This window comes from Coloeus monedula, assembly GCF_965178545.1.
Source record: "Coloeus monedula genome assembly, chromosome: 26".
NCBI classification, from domain to species: Eukaryota; Metazoa; Chordata; class Aves; order Passeriformes; family Corvidae; genus Coloeus; species Coloeus monedula.
The window spans coordinates 5,024,666-5,052,340 of record NC_138806.1 but is presented as its reverse complement, the minus strand read 5'-3'; the positions used below and the strand labels follow the sequence as shown (position 1 = coordinate 5,052,340).

General features: G+C 59.4%; 1 protein-coding gene across 2 annotated transcripts in view; it reads left to right on the top strand.

The window, feature by feature from the left end:
• Nucleotides 1–27,675, top strand: part of MLLT6 (MLLT6, PHD finger containing) — a 41,755-nt gene that overhangs the window by 13,927 nt on the left and 153 nt on the right. The window contains exons 7-20 of one of the 2 annotated variants that reach the window (XM_082297285.1): nucleotides 2,554–2,658; nucleotides 8,064–8,162; nucleotides 11,671–11,845; nucleotides 12,427–13,020; nucleotides 14,504–14,688; nucleotides 15,665–15,782; nucleotides 20,634–20,700; nucleotides 21,851–21,993; nucleotides 22,198–22,386; nucleotides 22,567–22,655; nucleotides 23,033–23,388; nucleotides 23,515–23,623; nucleotides 25,224–25,604; nucleotides 26,873–27,675. The exon at nucleotides 26,873–27,675 is cut by the window's right edge and continues 153 nt beyond it. In XM_082297285.1, coding sequence (XP_082153411.1) covers nucleotides 2,554–2,658; nucleotides 8,064–8,162; nucleotides 11,671–11,845; nucleotides 12,427–13,020; nucleotides 14,504–14,688; nucleotides 15,665–15,782; nucleotides 20,634–20,700; nucleotides 21,851–21,993; nucleotides 22,198–22,386; nucleotides 22,567–22,655; nucleotides 23,033–23,388; nucleotides 23,515–23,623; nucleotides 25,224–25,604; nucleotides 26,873–26,917 — 2,655 coding nt within the window. In that variant the 3' untranslated portion in view covers nucleotides 26,918–27,675. Of the gene's footprint in view, nucleotides 1–2,550; nucleotides 2,659–8,063; nucleotides 8,163–11,670; nucleotides 11,846–12,426; nucleotides 13,021–14,503; nucleotides 14,689–15,664; nucleotides 15,783–20,633; nucleotides 20,701–21,850; nucleotides 21,994–22,197; nucleotides 22,387–22,566; nucleotides 22,656–23,032; nucleotides 23,389–23,514; nucleotides 23,624–25,223; nucleotides 25,605–26,872 lie in introns of both variants that reach the window. The other variant, XM_082297284.1, reaches the window with a different exon arrangement.

The following is a 27,675-nucleotide window of genomic DNA, read 5'->3' as shown; positions in this document are numbered from 1 at the left end:
GCATCGGCTCCATCCGGTGGGAAATTCCAAGGGAAATCCCACAGGGATGCAGCCAGAGCCTCTTTCCAGCCTCTCAGCCCCAATTTTTCCCCAAGTGAGATGAATTCGGATCTCGGAATTTCTGGAGGGTCCTGGGAGCCGCTTGGAAAAGCAGGAGTTGGATGGTCGGGAGCTTTCCCGGCTCTTTGGGATGCTCCGGGGGGGGTTTGGGGATGCCGGGAATTGGGGGAGGCTCAGGGAGCCCGGGAATGGGGTGGCACAGGGACCGCCCAGAGCTGCTCCTGGGATGGGGACACTGGGGACACTGGGGGACACTGGGGACACTGGGATCCAACTGGGATCCAGCTGGGATCCAGCTGGGGGACACTGGGAGACACTGGGGACACTGGGGACACTGGGGACACTGGGGACACTGGGGACACTGGGGGATACTGGGGGATGCTGGGGACACTGGGGACACTGGGATCCAACTGGGATCCAGCTGGGGGACACTGGGAGACACTGGGGACACTGGGAGATACTGGGGGATACTGGGGGACACTGGGGATACTGGGGGACACTGGGGACACTGGGGACACTGGGGGACACTGGGGACACTGGGGGATACTGGGGGATACTGGGGACACTGGGGACACTGGGATCCAACTGGGATCCAGCTGGGGGACACTGGGAGACACTGGGGACACTGGGGGACACTGGGGATACTGGGGATACTGGGGACACTGGGGACACTGGGATCCAACTGGGATCCAGCTGGGGGACACTGGGAGACACTGGGGACACTGGGAGATACTGGGGGATACTGGAGGATACTGGGGATACTGGGGACACTGGGGGACACTGGGGGACACTGGGGATACTGGGGATACTGGGAGACACTGGGGACACTGGGGGATACTGGGGACACTGGGGGATACTGGGGGATACTGGGGACACTGGGGACACTGGGATCCAACTGGGATCCAGCTGGGGGACACTGGGAGACACTGGGGACACTGGGGGACACTGGGGATACTGGGGGATACTGGGATCCAGCTGGAATCCACCTGGGGGACACTGGGATCCAGCTGGGGGACACTGGGGGACACTGGGGGACACTGGGATCCAACTGGGATCCAGCTGGGGGACACTGGGGACACTGGGGGACACTGGGGGACACTGGAAGACACTGGAGGACACTGGAGGACACTGGAGGACACTGAGATCCAACTGGGATCCAGCCGGGGGACACTGGGGGACACTGGGGGACACTGGAATCCAACTGGGGGGCAGTGGGAGACACTGGGGGACACTGGGGGACACTGGGGGACACTGGGGGATACTGGGGACACTGGGGACACTGGGGACACTGGGATCCAACTGGGATGCAGCTGGGGGACACTGGGGGATACTGGAGACACTGGGGATACTGGGGACACTGGGATCCAACTGGGATCCAGCCGAGGGACACTGGGGGATACTGGGGGATGCTGGGGGACACTGGGACACTGGGATTCAACTGGGATCCAACTGGGATCCAGCTGAGAGACACTGGCGGACACTGGGATCCAACTGAGATCCAGCTGAGGGACACTGGGGGGCACTGGGAGATACTGGGATCCAACTGGGATCCAGCTGGGATCCAGCTGGGGGACAGTGGGGGACACTGGGGGACACTGGGGACACTGGGGGATACTGGGGACACTGGGATCCAACTGGGATGCAGCTGGGGGACACTGGGGGACACTGGGGATACTGGGGACACTGGGATCCAACTGGGATCCAGCCGAGGGACACTGGGGACACTGGGGGATGCTGGGGGACACTGGGACACTGGGATCCAACTGGGATCCAACTGGGATCCAGCTGAGAGACACTGGCGGACACTGGGATCCAACTGGGATGCAGCCGAGGGAGACTGGGGGACACTGGGGGACACTGGGGACACTGGGGACACTGGGATCCAACTGGGATCCAGCTGGGGGACACTGGGGGACACTGGGGGACACTGGGGGATACTGGGGACACTGGGGGACACTGGGGGATACTGGGGACACTGGGGGACACTGGGGGACACTGGGGGACACTGGGGACACTGGGGGACACTGGGGACACTGGGGACACTGGGGGACACTGGGGGATACTGGGGACACTGGGGACACCCCCAGTCCCAGTCCCCAGGGTGGGGTGGGGACAGCCCCAGCAGCCCCGGGGGGGGCTGGGTGGACAACGGGGTTTCCTTCCACAGGGACCCCATTCCCTGCTCCGCACTGGGAGCTCCGGCCATGGAATTCGGGAATAACGAGGCCGGGAAAGGGACCTTGGGATATCGGGAATGAGGATTTGGGGGCGGCAGCGCCACGATTTTTGTAGGGAATCTTTTGGGATCCCATGATAGGAACCGAGCCGGGATCTTTCCCGTCGCTTTCCCGATGGAATTTGCTCTCCATAACTCCCTCTTCCCATCTTTTTTTTCCCCCTTTTTTCCCTTTTCCCATCTTTTTTCCCCCCCTCTTCTCCATCTTTTCCCCCCCTTTTTTCCCACCTCCTCTCCATCCCGGATTCCCTCAGAAGACCTCGAGGCATTCCGGGAGCAGCTCCTTCCTGGCGGGCAGGAGGAGCCGCTCGGCGTCCCCTGCCCAGGAGAAGCACCTGTCCCACCACGAGCGGCCCAAAAAGGTGAGAAATTCCCAAATTCCCAAATTCCCCAAAACCCCCCAAATTCCCCAAATTCTGCAAATTCCAAAATTCCCCAAAAATTCCCCAGATTCCAAAATTCCCCAAAATTCCCCAAATTCCCCAAAATCCCCAAATTCCCAAAATCCCCAAATCCCCAAATTCCCAAAATCCCCAAATCCCAAAAATCCCCAAAATTCCCCAAATTCCCCAAAATTCCCAAAGTTCCCCAAATCCCCAAAGTTCCCCAAATTCCCCAAATCACCAAAATCCCAAAATTCCCCAAATTCCCCAAATTCCCCAAATTCCAAAATTCCCCAAAATTCCCCAAATCCCCAAATTCCCCAAAATTCCCCAAATTCCCCAAATTCCAAAAATTCCCCAAATCACAAAAATCCCCAAATTCCCCAAATTCCCCAAATTCCCAAAGTTCCCCAAATTCCCCAAATTCCCCAAATTCCAAAATTCCCCAAAATTCCCCAAATTCCCCAAATTCCAAAAATTCCCCAAATCACAAAAATCCCCAAATTCCCCAAATTCCCCAAATTCCCAAAGTTCCCCAAATTCCCAAAATTCCCAAAATTCCCCAAAATTCCCCGAATTCCCCAAATCCCCAAAGTTCCCCAAATCCCCAAATTCCCAGAATCCCCAAATCCCCAAATCCCCAAATCCCCAAATTCCCCAAATTCCCCAAAATTCCCAAATTCCCCAAATTCCCCAAAATTCCCAAAGTTCCCCAAATCCCCCAAATCCCCAAATTCCCCAAAATCCCCAAAATTCCCAAAGTTCCCCAAATTCCCAAATTCCCCAAATCCCCAAATTCCCCAAATCCCCAAAATCCCCAAATTCCCCAAAATTCCCAAATTCCCCCAAATTCCCCCAATTCCCCAAAATCCCCAAATTCCCCAAATCCCCAAAATCCCCAAATCCCCAAATTCCCAAATTTCCCCAAAGTTCCCCAAATCCCCAAATCCCCAAATTCCCCAAATCCCCAAAATCCCCAAAGTTCCCCAAATCCCCAAATTCCCCAAATTCCCCAAAATCCCCAAAATCCCCAAAATCCCCAAATCCCCCAAATTCCCAGGATTTCCCCAATCCAGGTGGGGGCTTAAATTGGCTTTAAACCTTAAAATCCAGAGGGGTTTTTCCCTTCAGAGTTGAAGTTTTAATGGATAAAAAAATCCCGATTTTTGGTCGGCGGGGTGATTTTAGGGATGGAAATGAATTAGTGGGAATTCGGCAGCGGTTTGGGATCCGATTATCCAGGAAAAAGGGATTAAATGCACCTCTGGAAAGGGTTTCTTTGGATAAAAGGGTTCTTTAGGAGCCACCTCTGGCTGGAATGGGAATTTTTCACTTTGCTGCTCCTAAAAACGGCTGCGGGATCCCAAAAATCCTGGAATTCCGGGAAAAGCAGCTGGGAATGTGGGAGGCAGAGATGAGGAGGCAGCGGTTTGTGTGGGGGTGGTTTTATTCCCATAAAAAGCCCCAAAATTCAGGATTTGGGGGTTTTTTGGGAGGGATTTGGGGGATTTTTTGGGGGGATTTGGGGGATTTTTGGGGGGCTTTGGGGGTTTTTTTGAGATTTGGGGTTTTTTTTCGGGATTTGGGGGTTTTTTTCGGGATTTGGGGGGGTTTTTTGGGGGGGATTTGGGGTTTTTTTTTGGGATCTGGGGTTTTTTTGGGGATTTGGGGGTTTTTTTCGGGATTTGGGGGCGGTTTGGGGGATTTGGGTTTTTTTTCGGGATTTGGGGGATTTTTTGGGGGATTTGGGGGATTTTTTTGGGGATTTGGGGGGTTTTTTGGGGATTTGGGGGTTTTTTGGGGATTTGGGGGTTTTTTTCGGGATTTGGGGGATTTTTTGGGGATTTGGGGTTTTTTCGGGATTTGGGGGATTTTGGGGGGGATTTGGGGTTTTTTTTGGGGATTTGGGTTTTTTTTTCGGGATTTGGGGGATTTTTTGGGGATTTGGGGTTTTTTCGGGATTTGGGGGATTTTGGGGGGGATTTGCGGGTTTTTTTCGGGATTTGGGGTTTTTATGGGTATTTGGGGGGTTTTTTTGGGGATTTGGGGGTTTTTTGTGGGATTTGGGGTTTTTTTCCAGGATATGGGGGGTTTTTTGGGGATTTGGGGTGTTTTTGGGGGATTTGGGGGGGTTTTTTTGGGATTCAGGTTCTGAGGGAAGCGGGAAGGGAAAGAAAGGATTTTCCTGCCCCTGGACGGGTGCGGATTTGGCGGGAGGATGGATCCGCCCCGGGGCAGGGATGAGTTTTCCAGGGACAATTCCAGTGTGGTCCGAGAATCTGGGGGATTTTTTGGGCCACATCCTGCGTTTTAACAGAATTCAGGGAATTATGGAACGGTTTGCGTTGGAAAAGGACATCTTTCCCTATCCCAAGGTGCTCCAAGCCGCGTCCAGCCTGGCCTGGGACACTTCCAGGGATGCAGAATCCTCTGGGAATTCCATCCCAACCCCTCCCCCACTCTCCCAGGGAGGAATTCCATCCCAAAATCCCGCCTAAATCCCTCCCTCACCTTAAAACCCTTCCCGGTGTCCTGGAATTCCCTCTTGGAACTCCTGGAATGTGCTCCAAGCTCTCCCCAATCTCCTCCTCTGGGTCTGGATGTGGCACAGCCGAAAGGGGAATTTTCCAGTTCGGGCCGTTCCTGCTGATCCCGGCGGGAATCCCGGCGGGAATCCTTTAACTCCGCCCGTGCTTTTCCTCTGGGATTTGTTCCTTTCCCCTTGGAATTCCCCTTGGAGTGGGGAATGGCGGTGACCCAAATCCCAAAGCAGCTCCCGTGGGTTCTGAGCCTTAATCCCGCTGGATCCCGGCCCGGATGGATCCCGATGGATCCCAATGGATCCCGATGGATCCCAATGGATCCCTCAAGAGGCAGCATGGATCCCGCTGGCACTTCCCGGCCAGGAATCCGTGGATTCCGCCTCTCTGGACAGTGGTTATCCCACCACATCCAGCCGGGAACGCCGCCCGCGAGGCTTTGGGAAGAGATCCCAGATCCTTGGGAAAGCAGGGAAACCCCGATCCCGGAGTGGCCGGGAAATCCAGGGCACAGGGAATGTTTATTCCGGGAAATCCAGGGAAAACAGGGAATGTTTATTCCGGGAGATCCAGGGCACAGGGAATGTTTGCTCCGGGAAATCCAGGGCACGGGCGGGGCTGGAATGTGCTATTTTTATCCCGGGAAAGGAGGGAAGGGCAGGATCAGGGGGATTCCCGAGGCTTTGGAAGGATCAGCGGGAATTATCCCGGAGGGGCGGGGCTGGGGCTGCTCCCGGGTTTGTCGGGAATGGGGGCAGCGCCCGGGGGAGAGGGAAAACAGCGGGAACAGGGATTTCTTTGGGTTTATTTATGGGATCTGCCGCTGGAGAACAGCGGGAAGGGGGATTTACTTACGGGGTCTGCTGCTGGACAACGGCATCCCAGTGTCCCAGTATCCCAGTGTCCCGGTATCCCATTATCCTGGTGTCCCGGTATCCCAGTGTCCCAGTATCCCAGTATCCCGGTGTCCCAGTATCCCAGTATCCCATCATCCCCATATCCCAGTATCCGGTGTCCCAGTGTCCTGGTATCCCGGTATCCCATTATCCCATTATCCCAGTATCCCAGTGTCCCAGTATCCCAGTGTCCCAGTATCCCATTATCCCAGTGTCCCAGTATCCCTGTATCCCATTGTCCCAGTATTGCAGTATCTCAGTATCCCGGTATCCCAGTATCCCAGTATCCCAGTGTCCCGGTATCCCAGTATCCCAGTATCCCAGTATCCCGGTATCCTGGTATCACTTCCGTGCCTCATCCAGGCCCAGCCTGGGCCTTTCCTTCTGTGCTGTCCCAAAAAAACGGGATTTGGGTTTTCCTTGGAGCATCCCAGCCCTTTTTTCCTTCTTTCTCCTTCTTTCTCCTTCTTTCTCCTTATTTCGCCGTGGGACGAGCGAGGCTTTAAAAAAAGAAGGAAAAATGTTTTAAAAAAAAGGAGGAAAACCATGGCTGGATCCCAAGAAAACTCTGGATGAGGCACGGGAGGGGGGAGGGGGGGACGATGAAGTGCAGATGTTCTGTCGGCCTGGAAAAATCCTGGATGGAATTTGTCCCCCCTAAGGAGAACGGGAACCACGAGATTTTTCGGGATCCACCCCATGGAGGGAGGCAGGGATGTGGGGCTGTTCCCAGGGAACACTTGGGATCCGTGAGGAGATCGGGGATTTGGGGATTTGCGTGTGGAGCGTTGCTGTTGGGGTTGGAAAAGCGCCTGGGCAGGGATTGAGGAATGAGGCAAAACTTGTGGGATCAGGGAATTGTGGAATGCTGGGAAGGGACCTTAAAGAGGAATTCCTTCCTGTTCCCGCCATCCCGGCCTCGGATGCTTCCATGGAAACACGAAATCAGGGAGCTTCCCCAATCCCGATTTTTCCTCGCTTTCCAGTTTGAAGAATCCCGAATTTCTGGTGGTTTAGGGCTTGGAAAAACCCAGGATGAATAAACCGAACTCAAAAATTCTGCGAGCTGGGATGGGACCCTGGGGGATCTCCGGGGTGGATTTTGGGATCTCCACGGCTGATCCCTTTTCCCACGTGTTGGAATCCAGGTTCTCCCATTTCCTGGAGCTGGGAAATCCTGGAATGTGGTGGAGACGGAGGGAAAAGGGAAATCCTTTTTGGGGTGGCAGCAGGAAAGCTCCGGTTTCCCCTTCCCTCCCCTCTTCCCATCGACTGATCCTGGGAATCCATGGATATCCCAGGCTCCAGATGTTGGAGCAGGAATCCTGGGATGCATCCAGGGGCTGGGATGTGGGAAAGGAGCAGCCGGGATGGGCGGAGAAGGGAAGAGGGACACGAAGGGAAGAAGGACCCAACCTTCCCTTCCCTTCCCTTCCCTTCCCTTCCCTTCCCTTCCCTTCCCTTCCCTTCCCTTCCCTTCCCTTCCCTTCCCTTCCCTTCCCTTCCCTTCCCTTCCCTTCCCTTCCCTTCCCTTCCCTTCCCTTCCCTTCCCTTCCCTTCCCTTCCCTTCCCTTCCCTTCCCTTCCCTTCCCTTCCCTTCCCTTCCCTTCCCTTCCCTTCCCTTCCCTTCCCTTCCCTTCCCTTCCCTTCCCTTCCCTTCCCTTCCCTTCCCTTCCCTTCCCTTCCCTTCCCTTCCCTTCCCTTCCCTTCCCTTCCCTTCCCTTCCCTTCCCTTCCCTTCCCTTCCCTTCCCTTCCCTTCCCTTCCCTTCCCTTCCCTTCCCTTCCCTTCCCTTCCCTTCCCTTCCCTTCCCTTCCCTTCCCTTCCCTTCCCTTCCCTTCCCTTCCCTTCCCTTCCCTTCCCTTCCCTTCCCTTCCCTTCCCTTCCCGCTGCTCTTCCCAGTGCTGGGAATTCCGGCATTCCAGAGCTTCCCGGTTGTTCTTTTCCAGAGCCGCAAGGACAAGGAGAGGCCGAAACAGAAGCACAAAAAGCGGCCGGAGTCCCCCAGCAGCCTCCCCCCAGCGCCCGTGGCCGTGGCCACCGAGAAGGTACCGGATCCTTGGGATGGGAAAATCCACGCAGGAAACTGGGAAAAGAGGCAGGAAAATCCACCCCAAAAATGGGGAAAAGGGCAGGAAAACCCAGCCAGAAAATCCACCCTGGAAACCGGGGAAAGGGGCAGGAAAATCCACCCCAAAAATGGGGAAAAGGGGCAGGAAAATCCAGCCAGAAAATCCACGCAGGAAACTGGGAAAAGGGGCAGGAAAATCCACCCCCAAAATGGGGAAAAGGGCAGGAGAATCCACCCCAAAAATGGGGGGAAAAGAGGCAGGAAAATCCACGCAGGAAACTGAGAAAAGGGGCAGGAAAATCCAGCCAGAAAATCCACTCAGGAAACCGGGAAAAGGGGCAGAAAAATCCACTCAGGAAACTGGGGGAAATGGGCAGGAAAATCCACTCAGGAAACTGGGAAAAGGGCAGGAAAATCCACCCCAAAAATGGGGGAAAAGGGGCAGGAAAATCCACCCAGGAAACCGGGAAAAGGGGCAGGAAAATCCACCCCCAAAATGGGGAAAAGGGGCAGGAAAATCCACCCCAAAAATGGGGAAAAGGGGCAGGAAAATCCACCCAGGAAACCGGGAAAAGGGGCAGGAAAATCCACCCCAAAAATGGGGAAAAGGGACAGGAAAATCCACTCAGGAAACTGGGAAAAGAGGCAGGAAAATCCACCCCAAAAATGGGGAAAAGAGGCAGGAAAATCCAGCCAGAAAATCCACTCAGGAAACCAGGAAAAGGGGCAGGAAAATCCACCCCAAAAATGGGGAAAAGGGGCAGGAAAATCCACTCAGGAATACTAGGAAAAGGGGCAGGAAAATCCACCCCCAAAATGGGGAAAAGAGGCAGGAAAATCCAGCCAGAAAATCCACTCAGGAAACCAGGAAAAGGGGCAGGAAAATCCACCCCAAAAATGGGGAAAAGGGGCAGGAAAATCCACCCCCAAAATGGGGAAAAGAGGCAGGAAAATCCACTCAGGAACTGGGGAAAAGGGGCAGAAAAATCCACCCAGGAAACCGGGAAAAGGGGCAGGAAAATCCACCCCCAAAATGGGGAAAAGGGCAGGAAAATCCACTCAGGAAACTGGGAAAAGGGCAGGAAAATCCACCCCAAAAATGGGGAAAAGGGGCAGGAAAATCCACCCCAAAAATGGAGAAAAGGGAAGGAAAATCCAGCCAGAAAATCCACGCAGGAAACTGGGAAAAGGGGCAGAAAAATCCACCCCAAAAATGGGGAAAAGGGCAGGAGAATCCACCCCAAAAATGGGGAAAAGGGGCAGGAAAATCCACGCAGGAAACTGAGAAAAGGGGCAGGAAAATCCAGCCAGAAAATCCACTCAGGAAACCGGGAAAAGGGGCAGGAAAATCCACTCAGGAAACTGGGAAAGGAGCAGGAAAATCCGCCCAAAAAACAGGGAAAAGGGGCAGGAAAATCCGCTGGTATTTGAGCTCTCGGCTCCCGGGATTTCGGGATCTGCCGGATCCTGGGAATCCCCACTCTGAATCCTGCTCGGGCAAACCCAGAGACGGGGGAAAGGCTGATCCTCCCATCCCCCATCGCATTCCAGCCGCGGAATTCCATCCCTGACCCTCTGCATTTGGGGTTTCTCCCCTCCTGGCCTCGGGCACCTCACGCCGAGCTCCCAAACAGGGAATTTAAGGGTGCAAAAATCCAGGCCTTTGGGATCTATCCCATTCCTGCCTCCAGACCCTGCTCCTCTTCCCTTCCCATGGAAAACCGGGAAGATTTCCACGCTCCCGCCGAGCCCATAAATCCAAGAGGGTTTCATTCCCACATCCAGAGGGTGTGGGATGAGGAAATCCAGGTTTCCTCTGCTCTCCCCCCGGATTTCCCCCATTCCCTCCCTTCCTCCTTTCATATTCCCGGCACATCTGGTGCCGGCAGCTGTGGGGTTGTGCCAAGGGATTAAATCTGGGCATGGATTTGGATTCCCGGGTTTTTATCCCGAGGAGGGCTCTGGGATGCCAGGAAGGTGCCCAAGTGCCACATTTGGGGCCATCCCATAATTAGAAGGCTATTTAGGATTTTGATTGCTCCGGTACCTAAACCAGGTGAGCTTTGATCCCTCGGGTCTGGATTTCCAGGGATTTGGAGCTGGAGCATCCCATGGGAGATGGCTTTGGGTTCATCCCTCTGTTCCCCCTGCTGAATTCCCATATTTCTCCCTTTCATCCCAAAATCCTGCATTTCCTGGCATCTGCCCTGGTTTCTTCACCCTCCTGCCTCCCCTGGCTCCTGCAGCTCAGCTGGAATTTGGGAACATCTGGTGCTGTGGGATCAGGACTGCTCCAACCCCCGGGAATATTCCCAGCCGGAGCTTTGGCATGGCTGTAGGGAATGCAGGGAATCTCCAACCCCATCCCGAGGAGGAGGAAATTCCCCCAGGGAATCTCCAATCCCATCCCGAGGAGGAGGAAATTCCCGCAGGGAATCTCCAGTCCCATCCCGAGGAGGAGGAAATTCCCCCAGGGAATCTCCAGTCCCATCCAAGGACGAGGAAATTCCCCCAGGGAATCTCCAATCCCATCCTGAGGAGGAGGAAATTCCCGCAGGGAATCTCCAATCCCATCCCGAGGACGAGGAAATTCCCCCAGGGAATCTCCAATCCCATCCCGAGGAGGAGGAAATTCCCCCAGGGAATCTCCAATCCCATCCCGAGGAGGAGGAAATTCCCCCAAGGAATCTCTAGTCCCATCCGAGGACGAGGAAATTCCTGCAGGGAATCTCCAGTCCCATCCCGAGGAGGAGGAAATTCCCCCAGGGAATCTCCAATCCCATCCCGAGGAGGAAATTCCCCCAGGGAATCTCCAATCCCATCCCGAGGAGGAGGAAATTCCCCCAAGGAATCTCCAGTCCCATCCCGCGGAGGAGGAGATTCCCCCAAGGAATCTCCAACCCCATCCGAGGACGAGGAAATTCCCCCAAGGAATCTCCAACCCCATCCGAGGACGAGGAAATTCCCCCAAGGAATCTCCAGTCCCATCCCGAGGAGGAGGAAATTCCCCCAAGGAATCTCCAGTCCCATCCGAGGACGAGGAAATTCCCGCAGGGAATCTCCAATCCCATCCCGAGGAGGAGGAAATTCCCCCAAGGAATCTCCAATCCCATCCCGAGGACGAGGAAATTCCCGCAGGTAGGATGGGAGTGCTGGGAGCCGCACACCTGAGGCCGGAAGCTGAAATCCCGGATGGAATCCCAGCCAAATCCGGAGGTTTTTGGGGCTGGACACTCTGCTGCCGTTGCCTCTTTAATTCCCTGCGGTTTCCTGGGATGAGCCTCATCCCTGGGATGTAAATCCCGGTGCCACCGAGCAGCAGGAGATGTCACCAAGTCCTGAGTGACCCGGCCTGAGCAGCCCTCGGTGGGCAGGGAGAGCAATTCCTGCTCCAGAGGGGGGAAAATCGGGAAAATCGGGAAAAGGAGCCCCAGCTGCAGCCACCTCCAGTCCCAGGAGTGACCCCTGTGTCTGTCCCCTCCCAGGCCTCCAGTGGCCACCACGAGGCCACCAAGGACAGCTCGGAGGTGGCCAGGCAGGAGGCGAAGGGCAGGAAATCCTCGGGCCACAGCAGCAGCCACAAGGGGAAGAAGACGGGAAGTGGGAAAAGCTCCGGAGGCTTCGGCTCGGCCGCGTCCGGAGGAACCTTCCAGGCGGCCGGTGAGGGGCAGGAGGAGGAGGAGGGAGAGGGAGGAAGAGGGGAAGGATGAAGGAGGAGGGGAGGGAGGAAGGAGGAGGAAGAGGAGAGGGAGGAAGAGGGAAGGATTAAGGAGGAGGAGGAGGAGGGGAGGGAGGAAGGAGGAGGAAGAGGAGAGGGATGAAGGAGGAGGAAGAGGAGAGGGAGGAAGAAGGAGGAAGAGGAGAGGGAGGAAGGAGGAGGAAGAGGAGAGGGAGGAAGGAGGAGGAAGAGAGGGATGAAGGAGGAGGAAGAGGAGAGGGATTAAGGAGAAGGAGGAGAAGAGGAGAGGGAGGAGGAAAGGAGAGGGCCAATGGATGAGGAAGAGGAGAGGGCCAATGGATGAGGAAGAGGAGAGGGATGAAGGGTGAGGAAGAGGAGAGGGATGAAGGATGAGGAAGAGGAGAGGGAGGAAGGATGAGGAAAAGGAGAGGGATGAAGGGTGAGGAAGAGGAGAGGGAGGAAGGATAAGGAAGAGGAGAGGGAGGAAGGAGGAGGAAGAGGAGAGGGCCGAAGGATGAGGAAGCCTCCCCGCGCCTGCTGACCCCCCTGGCGCTGTCCCCAGGCCCCTCCTGCAGCAGCCTGCAGAGCTCCCAGGACTTCGTCGCCTTCCCCAAGCTGGAGCAGGAGGACGAGAAGTTCCGCAAAGCCGCCAGCTCCTCCTCATCCTCGCACTGCTCGCCGCTCTACGAGGGCCCCAAGGGCGACGTCTTCGAGCAGAAGGTCATCTTCTCCGGCTTCGGCTCCATCATGCGCTTCTCCACCTCGGCCGTGAGCCAGCAGCGAGCCCGCGACGCCTCCCCCGTGGACTACAAAGCCTCCAACGCCCTCGGTGGCCCCTCGGGCGGCACCGCTGGCACGGCCGGCACGGCCGGCAGTAGCCACAAGCGGATGCCGTCGCTCAGCGCGGAGGAGGGCGAGGTGCTCAAGGAGAAGAAGCACAAGGGCAGCAAGAAGAACAAGCACGGCCCCGGCAGGCCCAAGGGGGGCAAAGGCAAAGAGGTTTTGGGGGCCCAGCTGGCTGGGTCCACATCCACGTCCTCTTCTCCCTTCTCCGGGGGATCCCTGGTGAGCTCCAGCGTTGGGAATTCTTCCCGGAGTTTCAGCCACCCTGGGAATCTGCCCAGCCTCAGTATGGAGTCGCCGCTGCTGGGCTCAGGTATGTTCTCCCCTGAGGGATCCAGGTGGTGCTCAGATCCCTTTTCCAGCCTTTTCCAGCCTTTTCTAGCCTTTTCCAGCACTTTTGGCCGGTGTCCAGAGCTGCCTGCACTGAGCCCTGTCCCTTGAATCCATAAAAATCCACATCCCAGTCTCCCCGTTCCATCCCGGCCTTTATCCTGGAATTTCGCCCGGATCAGCTTCCCCAAAGTTGGGGTGCAGATCTGAGCTGATCCGAAACCCTTCTTGCTCCAGTGCAAACTCGCCCAGCCAGAGCTGAATTCCCAGCTGGATAAAGGGGGACGTTCCCTGACCCTAAATTAGGGATTCTCTGGAGTGGTTCGAGTTTAACCCCTCTTTTATAAAACAAAACTTCTCATCCCAGTCATCCCACATCCAGCGGGGCTGGGAGACACCAGTAACTCCCAGTGCTCCCAGTGGAGCCCCTTCCCTGGCCTGGCCGGGCTGGGGACAGCCGGGACACGGGGCAGGAAGGGGTTAAGGCAGCTGGGAGAGGAGGGGCTCTGACACTCAATCCCGAGTGCTCCCAGTCCCGAGTGCTCCCAGTTCTGAGTGTTTGCAGTCCCGAGTGTTCCCAAATCCGAGTGTTCCCAGCCCCGAGTGTTCCCAATCCTGAGTGTTCCCACTCCCGAGTGTTCCCAGTCCCGAGTGTTCCCAATCCTGAGTGTTCCCAGTCCCTCCCTGCTGGACACCCGCTGCTTCCAGCGGGGAGGGCGAGAAGGGAATCGCGGCTCCCTGACCCTTGGGAGAGGCGGGGCAGGAGGGAACGGTGGCTCCTTGACCTTTTGGAGAGGGACAGAGCAGGGAATTACAGCTCCGTAACCCTTTGGAGAGGGGGGATGAGAGGGAATCTTGGCTCTTTCAACCTTCAGAGAGGGGAACAGGAGGGAATCGCGGCTCCCTAACCCTTGGGAGAGGGAAGAGAGCAGGGATCGGTGGCTCCCTAACCCTTGGGAGAGGGGGACAGGAGGGAATCGTGACTCCTTAACCCTCTGGAAATGGGGACAGGAGGGAATCGTGACTCCTTAACCCTCTGGAAATGGGGACAGGAGGGAATCGTGACTCCTTAACCCTCTGGAAATGGGGACAGGAGGGAATCGTGACTCCTTAACCCTTCGGAGAGTGGGAAGAGAGCAGGGATCGGTGGTTCCCTAACCCTTGGGAGAAGGGACAGGAGGGAATCCCGCCTCCCTGACCTTTGGGATAGAGAGGATAAGAACGAACCCCGTCTCCATAACCCTCGGGAGAGGCGGGATAAGAACGAACCCCACCTCCATAACCCCCGAGAGAGGCGGGATAGGAACGAGCCCCATCTCCATAACCCTCGAGAGAGGCGGGATAAGAACGAACCCCACCTCCATAACCCTCGGGATAGGGAAGATAAGAAGGAATCGCGGCTCCCTGCCCCTTGGGATAGGGAGGATAAGAACGAGCGCCGTCTCCCCGCCGCTGTGCTCCCGCAGGGATCTACACGAGCAACAAGGACCCGATCCCGCTGGGCGCGGCGCTGCGGGCGGTGTGCAGCACCCCGCTGCCCTCGGGGCTCCTCCCGCACCAGGGCAGCGCCTCGGCCCTGCCGCAGCTCAGCCGCTCCCCCTTCGCCAGCTCCATCCCCGCCTCCTCCTCCTCCTCCGGCTCCACCACGCAGGTAAGGGCCGGGAAAGGGCTGGGATTCGGGATAGCAGGGTGGGGATGGGCACGGAGGAGCGGTGGGTTTGGGGTTTTTTTTTTTGGACGTGGCTGGGATGGGAGGGATGGGATGGGAGACTCAAAGGGCGTTTCCCGCTGGTTGGGAGCTTCCCGATGCTCCGGGGAGGCACCGGAGATGGCTCTCAGTGTGTGCTGGATCCTGCCTGGATTCTGTGCTGGATCCTGTCTCAATCCTGGCTGGATCTGGTGCTGGTTTCTACGTTGGATCCGGTGCTGGATTTTGTGCTGGATCCTGTCTCACTCCTGGCTCGATCCTGGCTGGATCCTGGTTGGTTCTGGTGCTGGATCCTCTCTGGAATCTGTCTGGATCCTAGCTGGATTCTCTGCTGGATCTTGGCTGGATCCCGTCTGGATTCTGTGCTGGATCCTGCCTCCATCCTGGTTGTATCCTGTCTGGAATCTGTCTGGATCCTGTGCTGAATCCTGTCCTGGATTCTGCGCCAGATCTTGTGCTGGATCCTGGCTGAATCCTGCCTGGATCTGGTGCTGGATCCTGGCTGGATCCTGGCTGGATCGTGACTGGATGCTGTCTTCATCCCATGCTGGATCCTGTGCTGGATCCCGCCTGGCCCCTGCCTGGATCCCTCCGGCAGTGCCACCCCTGCCATCCCCTAACCCAGCTCCCGGCGTGTCCCCGCTGTGTCCCCTGCCCGTGCCGGGACACGGAGCCGATCCCTGCCGGGAGCTCTCCGGGAGCTGTCCCACCGGGAAGAGCGATTGGATCCACACCATTCCCACGGCTCTTTCCTCCTCCCAGCTCCCAGACAGCGCTGGGAGCATTCCAAGCCTCTCGCCAGACTTCCAGGAGATATTTTTACCTCTCTCTCCAGCTGGAGCTGGGAAGAGCTGGAACAACGAGATTATTCCCTGAGGAGCCGCTTCCCTGAGCCGCCTGTCCCTGTTTTCCCGTGCAGGTGTTTTCCCTGGCGGGTTCCACCTTCAGCCTCCCTTCCTCGCACATTTTCGGGAGCCCCCTGACGTCCGGGCTGTCCCTGAACCCCCTCCTGAGCCAGCCGGAGAGCAGCCGGGCAGGTACGTGAATTCCCAGGTATGTCAGAGTCGGGATTCCCGAGGGCTCTCCCGGGAAGAGAGGAGGCCGCCGCTGCATTCCCGGCTTTTCCAGCTGCCCTCCCTCTGGGTGACAGCCAGGGATGGCATAGAGGGGACAGGGGCGGCGTGTGCCCGCAGCACGTCTGGCGTGGCCCTGGAGAATGGGTGGCCCTGGAAAATGGAAATTCCTAGAGAATGGGTGTCCCTGGAAAATGAGTGTCCCTGGAAAATGGATATTCCTAGAGAGTGGGTGTCCCTGGAAAATGAGTGTCCCTGGAAAATGGATATTCCTAGAGAGTGGGTGTCCCTGGAAAATGATGGATGGCCCTGGAGAATGGGTGTCCCTGGATAATTGGGTGTCCCTGGATAACTGGGTGTCCCAGGAGAATGGATATTCCTGGAGAATGGGTGTCCCTGGAAAATTGTGTGTCCCAGGAGAATGGGTGCCCTTGGAAAATGGGTGTCCCTGGATAATGATGGATAGCCCTGGAGAATGGATGTCCCTGGAAAATTGGGTGGCCCTGGAGAATGGATATCCCTGGAAAATGGTTATTCCTAGAGAATGGGCGCCCCTGGAAAATGATGGATGGCCCTGGAGAATGGGTGTCACTGGAGAATGGGTGTCCCTGAAAAATGAATATCCCTGGAAAATTGTGTGTCCCAGGAGAATGGGTGCCCTTGGAGAATGGGTGTCCCTGGATAATTGGGTGTCCCTGGAGAATGGGTGTCCCAGGATACCTGGGTGGCCCTGGAAAATGGATGACCCTGGAGAATGGATATTCCTGGAGAATGAATGTCCCTGGATTACTGGGTGTTCCTGGATAATTGGGTGTCCCTGGAAAATGGGTGTCCCTGGATAACTGAGTGTCTCCAGATAACTGGGTGTCCCTGAAGAATGGATATCCCTGGAGAATGAATGTCCCTGGATAATTGGGTGTCCCTGGATAATTGGGTGTCCCTGGATAATGAATGTCCCTGGATCATCGGTGTCCCTGGATAACGGGTGTCCCTGGGCACGTGCTGGGCAAGTGCAGGAATATCAAATCCTCCTTTCCTGCAGAATCTGTTGGGATTTTTCCCACCCCAAAGCCGGGCGATCCCAGTGAAAGCTGCGGGGAGCTTCGCTGCCTCAAAATACCTCGGAAAATTTTGTTTCCTGGGATTCTTTTCCAGCCAGAGGCACCTCCCACCTCCAATTCCCATCTCCCATTTCCATTCCCAGTCCCTTCCTGCTCTTTTCCTTTAAAGATGTGAATTTTCATCCCCCGCGAATGCCCCAAAATCCCATTTTTCCACTCCCAAACACAGCCCTGGATTCCTTTCAACCGCTCAGTTTTTCCCAGCGAGGCCAATTTCCATTTTCCTTGGAAAACCGCATGGTTAATGAGCGGGAAACTGGGAGCATCTCAAGATTTTCCTGGGTTTTTTCCCCTTTAAACCAACTGGGGCTGATTTTCGATCCTAAATTTTGACACCAAAGCACCCTCCTGGTTTCCAGCTGTTATCCCAGAAATTCGGGATGTGGAATCCCGGGAAGCAAAACCCTCCCTGAGTGACAAGGGCTTGGAAACACCACCCTAATTAGGGGTGGCTCGGGAAAATCCCACACCCCTCACCCCTCATTTGCCATTCCAAGGGCGCATTCCTGCATGGAATCACTTTTCCCTCTCCAAATCCTGGTCCCCTGTGCTGTCACCCACCAGGAATAACCCCGGGATCCAGGATCCCCTCCTCAGGAATGAACCATGGAGGCAAAATCCCATCCGAAGTGCTCAAAAAAGCCCCCATCCCGATCCTTAATTTCCTTTTCTACGATCACCCTTTTAGTTTGACCGGGATTTTAGGAGCTTCAGGATGGGGATTTTTCCCAGCTCCCAGCAGATTTGGGGACAGCTCCTGGTTTTTGTCACGTTTGGGGTTTGTCCCTCACTGGGGAGGCTGCTCAGCCGAATTCCCTCGGGATTTTTTCCAGAGGGATTCATTAACCTGCATCAAACCTCCCAGATGGGGCCGTTTTCCCTGAAAAACGTGGAGATTCCTTGAATCCCAAACTGTTCAGGGGATGGTTGGGAAGCTCCAAGAAATCCCACCTTGTCTTTAATCCAGATTCCCTTTCCCGGGAGTGGCGGCTCCCATGGAGACAGCGCTCTCCCTGCAGCAATATTCCAGCTTTTCCCATATTTTATGTGCTGGAGGAGGTGGCTCCAGCTGGGGGAACAGGGAATTATTCCTTCAGCTTCATCCCTTTGGCAGTGCAGGAGTTCTGATCCTTATCCGAGCTCCCGTCTCATCCTTCCTCCCACGGCTTGTCCGGGATCCTGATGATGACAGAACAGATGGATTTATGGATTTATGGAGTTATGGAGTTATGGATTTATGGATTTGTCATTCCCGATTGTCTCCAAGCCTTGGGAAAGGCTGTCCCTTGGTGATAACTCCGTCATCTCCTGCTCTGGAGGTGTTGGATGATGGGATGTGGGGCCTGGGGCGGTCTCAGACACCGGGATCGTGTCCGTGGGCAGCTCCCGCAGCAAAAGATGTGATGGGAACGGGCAGGAAGCCGAAACTTCCCGGAATTTTTATCTGGTTGGAAGCTGGAATGGTTTTGGGGCCTGGGGATGTTTCTGTGGGATCACGGAATGGTTCAGGTTAGAAAGGGACCTTAAAGGTGATCCAGGGGCAGGGACACCTCCCACTATCCCAGGGTGCTCCAACCCAGCCTTGGACGCTTCCAGGGATCCAGGGGCAGCCACAGCTTCTCTGGGAATTCCATCCCAGCCCCTCCCCACCCTCCCAGGGCGGAATTCCTTCCCCATATCCCATCCAACCCTGCCCTATCCCATTTTAAACCCATTCCCTGTGTCCTGTCCCTCCATCCCTTGTCCCAAATCCCTTTCCAGCTCTCCTGGAGCCCTTTGAGGCTCTGGAAGCTGCTCCAAGGTTTCATACTGGGAGATTCTGGCCACATCCAGGAAGATGGATTCTCCCTCCCGGGAAGAATGGCCCAGCCACAATCCCTGTCCAGCAGGACATTCCCAAGGGGATGCCGGAGCAACGATCCCCGGGGACCTGTCTGGAGGAGCCGCCAGCCCCAGCTGTGTTTGCTCGTTCCCAGCAGCAGCAGGAAATCCCCTGCTCCGGGCATCCCGCTGGGAATCACAGCATTCCCTGCAGGAGATTTCCAGGATTCCTGCACGTGGGAGTGTGCGGGGAAGGAGAGGAGGAGCAGGGAGGCAGCTGGGGTTGGAGTCACAACATCTGTCAGGGCCCAGGGCGAGGGGAGCAAATGGCAGATAAAGATCGGATTTATCCCGGATTATCCTTGGAATGGGAGATATCCTGCACATGTGCACCATCCCAGACTTCCTGGGGCACAGGGATGGCTCTGGAGGAACATTCTGGATGCCAAAGCGCTGCTGCCCCTGTGCTGGGCACTGCTGAGGGCACACCCCAAATCCTGGCGTCGGTTTTGGGATCTTCCCAAGAAGGGAATGGAGGGGCTGGAGCGTGTCCAGGGATGGGGCCGGAGCACCAGGAGCGGCTGAGGGAGCTGGGAATGTTTATCCCGGAGAAAAGGAGGCTCCGGGGGGACCTTGTGGCTCTGCACAACTCCCTGACAGGAGGGGGCAGCCGGGGCTGGGGGGAGGGGGAGGGTCGGGATTTCTCCCAGGGAACAGGGACAGGAGGAGAGGGAACGGCCTCAGGCTGGGCCAGGAGAGGTTTGGGTTCGATATTGGGAAAATTCCTTCATGGAAAGGGTGGTCAGGCCCTGGCACGGGCTGCCCGGGGAGGTTTGGAGTCGCCATGCGGAAAACGTGTGGATGTGGCACTTGGGGACACGGCTGAGCGGTGACACGGCAGTGCCGGGTTAATGATTGCACTCGCTGACCTTGGAGGGCTTTTCCAACCCGAGCGATTCCATTATTCCCTTTAAGCTCTTTAGGAAGGGGCTCAGCACCTGGAAACCTCAAAGAACCGCGGCTGCGATTGGGAAAAGGATCCTCAATCCTGGGCGACCTTAAAGGTTCTGTCACTCCATGGAGAGTGACAGCCGGATCCCCCGGGATTACCGGAACCCGCCCGGGGCCGGGGAGAGCGCGGTGGCCGCGGGCAGGGCCTGGCACGGGATTTGTCCGTCCCGGGAGAACCGGCTGAAGGCTTTGCAGAGCAAAGCTCCTCCTCGCCCGGCGCGGGGGCAGAGCGGGCCCGGGTGACCTTGCCGGGGTGACCACCCCGTGCCGAGGTGCCAGGCGGTGCCAGCGGCTCCTCCCCGGGGGAGGTGCCTGCGGGCCCGCCTTGCGCTGCGCGGGGCTGGCGCTGCTCGGTGCGGGGCTGCCCGGGGCCTCTCGGTGCTGCCCGGGGCCTCTCGGTGTTGCCCGGGCCCGTTCGGTGCTGCCCGGTCCCGTTCGGTGCTGCCCGGTCCCGTTCGGTGCTGCCCGGGGCCGCTCGGTGCCGCTCGGCGCTGCTCGGTGAGGTTCGGTACTGGTGCTGCTCGGTGCGGTTCGGTGCGGCCCGATGCTACCCGGTGCTGCTCGGTTCTGGTTCCTCTCGGTGCCGGTACCGCCCGGTACCGCTCGGTGCCTCTCGGTGCTCCCCGATGCCGCTCGGTTCTGGTGCCGCTCGGTGCCGGTGCCGCTCGGTGCTCCCTGGTACCGCGCGGTGCTGATGCCACCCGGTACCACTCGGTGCTCCCCGGTACCGCTCGGTACCGCCCGATTGCCCCCACCCAGCGGGCACGCACCGAGCACGCACCGGGCACGCACCGGGCACGCACCGGGCACCGGCCGCGCCGGACGCCGCTGACCCCGGGCCCTCTGTCCCTGTCCCCGCCAGAGCCGGACCTGGAGGATTGCGGCTTCGGCTGCCGAGGGACGTCCCCGCAGGAGAGCCTGTCCTCCATGTGAGTGTCCCCGGGAGCGCGGGGACACCGCGGGGACACCGCGGGGACACCGCGGGATCTGGGGCAGGGCCTGGGGGGGACTGGAACAGCTTCTGCCCTGCTCCGTGGGGCTGGGAGCGGGATGGGATGGGATGGGATGGGATGGGATGGGATGGGATGGGATGGGATGGGATGGGATGGGATGGGAGGACCCAGGTTCGGTTTCCCAGCCCGAGCCAGGAGTAAACACAAACGCGGGGTGGAGGAGCTGAGGCTGCGGGGCTGCAGCTGCTCCGGCCCAGGAGCTGTGGGAACAGGGAATGGGGCAGGGAACGGAGCAGGGAATGGAGCCGGGAATGGAGCCGGGAATGGAGCAGGGAATGGAGCGGGGAATGGGGCAGGGAATGGAGCGGGGAATGGGGCGGGAATGGGGCGGGGAATGGGGCAGGAAATGGGGCATGAAATGGGGCAGGGAATGGAGCCGGGAATGGAGCCGGGAATGGGGCAGGGAATGGGGCAGGGAATGGGGCAGGAATGAAGCCGGGAAGGGAACGGGTAACGAAGCAGGGAACGAAGCAGGAATGGGGCAGGAATGGAGCCGGGAATAGAGCAGGGAACGAAGCAGGAATGGAGCAGGAATGGGGCAGGGAATGGGGCAGGAATGGGGCAGGGAATGGGGCAGGAATGAAGCCGGGAAGGGAGCAGGAACGGGGCAGGGAACGGGGCAGGAACGGAGCAGGGAATGAGGCAGGAACGGGGCAGGGAATGGGGTAGGAATGGAGCAGGAATGGGGCAGGAATGGGACAGGAACGGAGCAGGAATGGGGCAGGAATGGAGCGGGGAACGGAGCAGGAATGGGGCAGGAATGGGGCAGGGAACGGAGCAGGGAATGGGGCAGGGAATGGGACAGGAATGGAGCCGGGAATGGAGCGGGGAACAGAGCAGGGAACGAAGCAGGAATGGGGCAGGAATGGGACAGGAATGAAGCAGGAACGGAGCAGGAATGGGGCAGGAATGGAGCGGGGAACGGAGCAGGAATGGGGCAGGGAATGGGGCAGGGAATGGAGCGGAGAACGGAGCAGGGAACGAAGCAGGAATGGGGCAGGGAATGGGGCAGGAACGGAGCAGGGAACGGAGCAGGGACTCCCCTGACCCCCTCCCGCCCCCCCAGGTCCCCCATCAGCAGCCTGCCGACCCTCTTCGACCAGACCGTGTCGTGCAGCAGCAGCGCGCAGCTGGACAATGTCCCCCAGGCCACCCCCAACATCGAGCAGCTCCTGGAGAAGCAGGGGAACGGCGAGGCCGGCGTCAACAGTGAGTGCGGGGGGCGGCGGGGGCATCCCGGGGCTCTCGGGGTGGGACCAGCAGGGATTGTGCCCGCGGGGGACAAAGCCCCAGTGTGTGCCGCCGTGGGGCCGGTCCCTCCCGCGCTGATTGTGGATCCTGTGACGCCCCTTTCCTCTTTCCTCCCTTTTTTTCCCCCCATTTTTTTCCCCCTCCTCCTTCGCTCGCCCGCAGTTGTGGAGATGCTGAAGGCGCTGCACTCGCTGCAGAAGGAGAACCAGCGGCTGCAGGAGCAGATCATGACGCTGACGGCCAAGAAGGAGCGGCTGCAGCTGCTCAATGTCCAGCTGTCCGTGCCCTTCCCAGTGGTGACCAGCAGCAACGGCCCGAGCAGCCAGGCCCAGTACATCCTGCCCGCCAACGGTGAGGGCACCCGGGGCTGCGGGCACCGGGGGACCGAGGGCACCCGGGGACGTGTCCCTGTGCCCTGGGGGTGGCAGCGGGGTCACAGCAGGGGGGATCTGTCCCACTGAGCCCAGCGGTCACCGTGGCCACCTCGGGCTCCAGCCCTGACCCTGCACCCTCGCTCCTGTCCCCCCCCAGTCTGCACCAGCGACTCCCTGAGCATCAGCAAGAGCCCCCCGTGCAAGAACAGCTTCGGCATCGAGAACTCGCTCTCCACGTCCTCCGAGGTACAGCGGCCTCTGCAGCCACCAGCGGCCGGGCAGGGCCTCGGGCAGGGGCCAGCGCAGCCCCAGGACTCAGTAGCCAGCTCGTAAAGCCTGGTAGCCCAAGGCTCAGAGATCAGGTTCTCCCTGCAGCGCCCGAGGGCTGGGGTAGAGTAGCTGAGAGCGGGGAGCGTGAGGCGAGAGCGCTTCCGGGTGATCCTGGAGATCCAGCAGAGCTGGACCTGAGTTCTGGGACCCCTCTGAGTTCTGCGACCCCTCTGACTCGGGTCACTCGAGCCACCCGCACCCACAGCCCCCTCCTTCCCACCCCAGCTCCCGGAGCCGAGCTGCCCTCGGGCAGCCGCCCCAGTCCGATGCTCTTGTGTCCGTTTCTCCCCCAGGACCCTCACTCAGGGTGTCCCAGCAGGAGCAGCTCCTCCCTGTCCTTCCACAGCACCCCCCCGCCCCTGCCCATGCTGCAGCCCAGTCCCGCCTCGCTGCCCCTGCCCGGGGCGCAGCAGGTGAACGGCCTGGCCAGGGTGGCAGGCGGGGGGCTGGCCGGAGGCTCCGGGGCCGGCCACAGCCTCTCCGCGGTGCCCATGGTGGACGGCCTGCTGGGCAGCCTGGCCGGAGCCCAGCAGATGCCCCTCAACGGGATCCTGGGGAGCCTGAACGGAGCCCAGCCCGCCCATCCTCCGAGCGCGCTGACGCAGGCGAGCGGGCCCCCGGCCCTGCAGCTCTCCACCAGCCTGAGCAGGTGAGGATGGGCGGCCCTGCCCTCTCCAGCCGCAGTTTAGCTCCGGGAGGGAGGGAGGGACCGGCCCTGAGCGTGCGGGACCCATTCCGGCCGCGCTGACCGTCCCTGCGCCGCTCGCTCCCGCAGCATTCCCAGCCTGAGTCCTCTGACGGAGCAGCAGCGGCACGTCCTGCACCAGCACGAGCAGCAGCTGCAGCAGCTCCAGCAGCTCCTGACTTCCCAGCCGCTTAATCCGGTAAGGGATGGGCTGGTTTTTGGGAAAAACTCGGAGCGGAGAGGAAAATTTAAGGTTCCCTCCTGCCCCCGAATTCCCCCTGCGCCTTTCCCGGCTGAACCCAGCCTGGGCTGGGGGAAAGAAATTCAGAGCCGGTTTGGAAATTCGGGATGCCACGAGGAGCAAAGCTTCAGGCAGAGGGCGGTGCGGCACCTCCCGGGGAGAGGAGTTGGGATTTGAACTCTTTTTTCTACCAAGGGAAGAAACCAAAAAGTTTAACCTGCGTTTCCCACACCCTGAGGGGGTGAGGAGGTGGGAGCTCCGTGAAACTGGGACAGCCGTTGCCTCCCGCAGCCATCCCGGGATGCAAATCCTGCCTGATCCCGGGCTGGCCCCGGGCTCCCAGGTGTGCTGGGCCCGCGGGAGAGGCAGAACCTCCGTGTTGGGGCTTAGAAAGAGATAAAACCACCGAGTTGTTTCAATCCCGGGGCGGCTGAGCCGTGTCTGGGCACATCCACGTGGAGAGCTGGAGGTGCCATGGGGGGCTGTGCAGGTGCCTGAGGATTTTGGGGTCACGGAAAGGCCCAGGCAGCTGCTGCGGGGTTCTTGGCTCCGTGCCTGCACCCGCTGCCCCAGGAGTGGAGGTGGAGAGGTGGCAAGCAGCTCCCTGAGGTGACAAAGCGCAGCCCTTGGCCTTGCGGGGACATCGGCGTTGTCCCTGCCCTGCCTGGGGTGACACGGGAGTGCCACCAGCGCCCGTCACCGGGGCTGGGCCGTGCCCGGTAAATCTGCCCCGAGCCCGGCCCGCTGCTCTGGATGCATTTCTGGGTCAGGCTATTTTTATACCCCGGCAAAAGCGAATTTCCGAGGGCTGCCGTGCGCGGCAGCTGATGTCACCGTGTCATCGGCTGCGTCCCCGCGGGGACAGGACAATGGCAGCTCTCGGTCGATGGTTGCCATGGCGATTCCTGCGCTTTCCCGGATTTCAGGGCGTCCCTCGGGATGCAGGTGAGCCCTGAGCCTGCTCCCCGCCGGGTCCTGCTCACCTGCACCCACCCTGAGGGCAGCAGGACGGGCTGGGGGAGGAATTCAGAGCCGGTTTGGGAATTCAGGACGGTGAATTCCGCAGGTTTGAAATCGCTGCGTTGATGGATTGGGATTGCCGGGGGGATTTGTGTGGCTGCAGGTGTCGGGGGGAGGGTCGCTAATCTCCCGTCAGGAAACAGCGGGGTTGGAGAGGTCACGGGCTGTTAATGAACACCGGGGCTGCTCCTCTCTGTCCCTGCAGAAACGGGGTCGAGGGGACTTTGTCCCTGTCCCCAGGAGCGTCGCCTGGGGTAGGGCGTGCCATGGAATCACTGAGGTTGGAAAACACCCCCAAAATCATCCGCTCCGATCTTTGATCAAATCCAATCTTGGATCAAAACCGACTCCAAGTGACACCTTCAGTCACTTCTTGAACGCTCCCAAGGCTGGCAGCTCCACCCCGTTCCAGCCGTGGAATTTTCCCCAATACCCACCGTGAACCTCCCCTGGCACAACCCGACCCCACGCGAGGTGTCCCCTCCTCCCGAGCGCGTTTTCCCTGCCCTGACCCCTCTCCCCGACCCTTCCCCGGCAGGAGCAGCAGGCGCTGGTGTTCCAGATGATGCAGCAGATCCAGCAGAAGCGGGAGCTGCAGCGGCTGCAGATGTCGGGCTCGTCCCAGCTGTCCATGAGCGGCCTCCTGGCCGCCACCTCGGCCCCGCTGCACTCCAGCCCCAGCGCCCTGATGACCTCGGCGCCTCCGGCCGCCCCCGGCAGCAGCTCCTTGCTGGCCTCGCTGTCCCCGCAGCAGCTGATGGCCCCCCAGGCCACCCAGCTGGTGGCCCCCCAGGCCACCCCCCCGCTCAGCGCCGCCGGGAGCCTGCTGGGCTCGGGCCCGGCCATGGCGCCCGTGCTCGCGGCACAGCCCAACCCCTTCCTCAGCCTGCAGGCGGACGGCAGCACCCCCAAAGGAACGGTGAGTGCGCTGCTGGCAGCGCCCTGAGCCGGGGACAGCCTGGGGACACTCCTGGGGACACTCCTGGGCCGCCCTGATTTGGGGGATCACACAGGGAATGGAGCCGGGATGCTCCGTGGCTTTGCTACAACCCTGGGGACAGCCCCGGGGACAGCCCCGGGGACACTCCTGGGGACAGCCCCAGGGACAGCCTGGGGACACTCCTGGGGACAGCCTGGGGACAGCCCCAGGGACAGCCTGGGGACAGCCTGGGGACAGCCCTGGGGACAGCCCTGGGGACACTCCTGGGGACAGCCTGAGGGACAGCCTGGGGACAGCCTGGGGACAGCCTGAGGGACAGCCTGGGGACACTCCTGGGGACAGCCTGAGGACAGCCCCGGGCTACTCTCGTTTGGGGGATCACACAGGGAATGGAGCCGGGATGCTCCGTGGCTTTGCCGGTGTCACATCCCGGTCTCGCCTCTGAGGAGGGCCCTGGCAGGGTCCTGGCTGGGCCGAGGTGTCCCCACTCTGTTTTCCCTAAAACTGGGATGGGATGAGGTGTTCCGGGCGGTGATTGGAGCCCTGGGATGGTCTCCAAGGTGATTCCGTGTGACAGCCGGGGTTTGGGAGGGATCCTGCAGCACCCAGCAGAGGGGGAGAGGTTTCAGCTCGCTGTGAACAGCACCAGTGCCCGGGGCTGACAATTCCACCTTCCCCATCCCTCCCCTGGCCTGCCCCTGTCCCCAGAAGGTCCAGCCCCGGCTTGAGATATTTAGGAGCCAAAGGCTGGGGATGAGGGGCCGGTCGGGCCTGAACTGGGCAGGGGGAACCCCGGGGCTCCTGATTTTGGAGGGGTCTGGGAGGTGCAGCACAACAGAGCCCTGTGCTCTCCCCCTGTGGTTCGGATTCCTGTCCCCCCAATCCCTGCCTCCCCCAATCCCTGTCTACCCCAATCCCTGTCCCCAATCCCTGTCCCCAAACCCTGTCTACCCCAAACCCTGCCTGCCCCAATCCCTGTCTCCTCCAATCCCTCTCTCCCCCAAACCCTGTATCACCCAAACCCTGTCCCCAATCCCTGTCCCCAAACCCTCCCTACCCCAATCCCTGTCTCCCCCAATTCCTGTCTCCCCCAAACCCTGTCCCCAATCCCTGTCCCCAAACCCTCCCTACCCCAATCCCTGTCTCCCCCAATTCCTGTCTACCCCAATCCCTGTCCCCCCCAATCCCTGTCCCCAATCCCTGTCCCCTCTGACCCGTCTCCTCCGTGTCCCTTTTTGTTTCCACAGCCCCTGAGTGACAAGGGGGCTCCCCTGGCGCAGGACAAGGGTTAAGCCCCCCCGGCCCCCCGAGCCCGCAGCCAACTCCCGTTCCCGGGGATCGCGGCTTCCCCGCAGCCCATCCCGGCACCGGCGGAGCCCAGAGCACGGAGCTCCCGAGGAGCATCCCAGGAGGAGCTTCGGGAGGCGCAGCGGCCGTGACCGAGCGCTGGTGCCACCAGAAGGGAAGGTGGAGGGGTCACCTGTCCCCTGCTCCGCGTGCCGGAGGGAATTCCAGCGGGTCCTGCTGGCCTCATTCCTGCCGGAAGTGTGGGGAGCACCTGAGGCACCAGAAAGTCCCCAGAACCCTGGGCAAGGACGTGGTGGCACCTGGCAGTGCCCCAGGGTGTGACCCTGGAGAAGGGATGTGGTGGCATCTGGCACTGCCCCAGGATGTGGCCCTGGATGTGACACAGCTGGGCAAGGACGTGGTGGCACCTGGCAGTGCCCCAGGATGTGACCCTGGAGAAGGGACATGGTGGCACCTGGGAGGCAGCACTGGATGTGGCACTGCTGGAGAAGGACGTGGTGGCACCTGGCAGTGCCCCTGGATGTGACACTGCTGGGCAAGGACGTGGTGGCACCTGGCAGTGCCCCAGGGTGTGACCCTAGTGGAGGGACGTGGTGGCACCTGGCAGTGTCCTGGGAGGCAGCGCTGGATGTGGCACTGCTGGAGAAGGACGTGGTGGCACCTGGCACTTCCCCTGGATGTGGCCCTGGATGTGGCACTGCTGGAGAAGGATGTGGTGGCACCTGGCACTTCCCCTGGATGT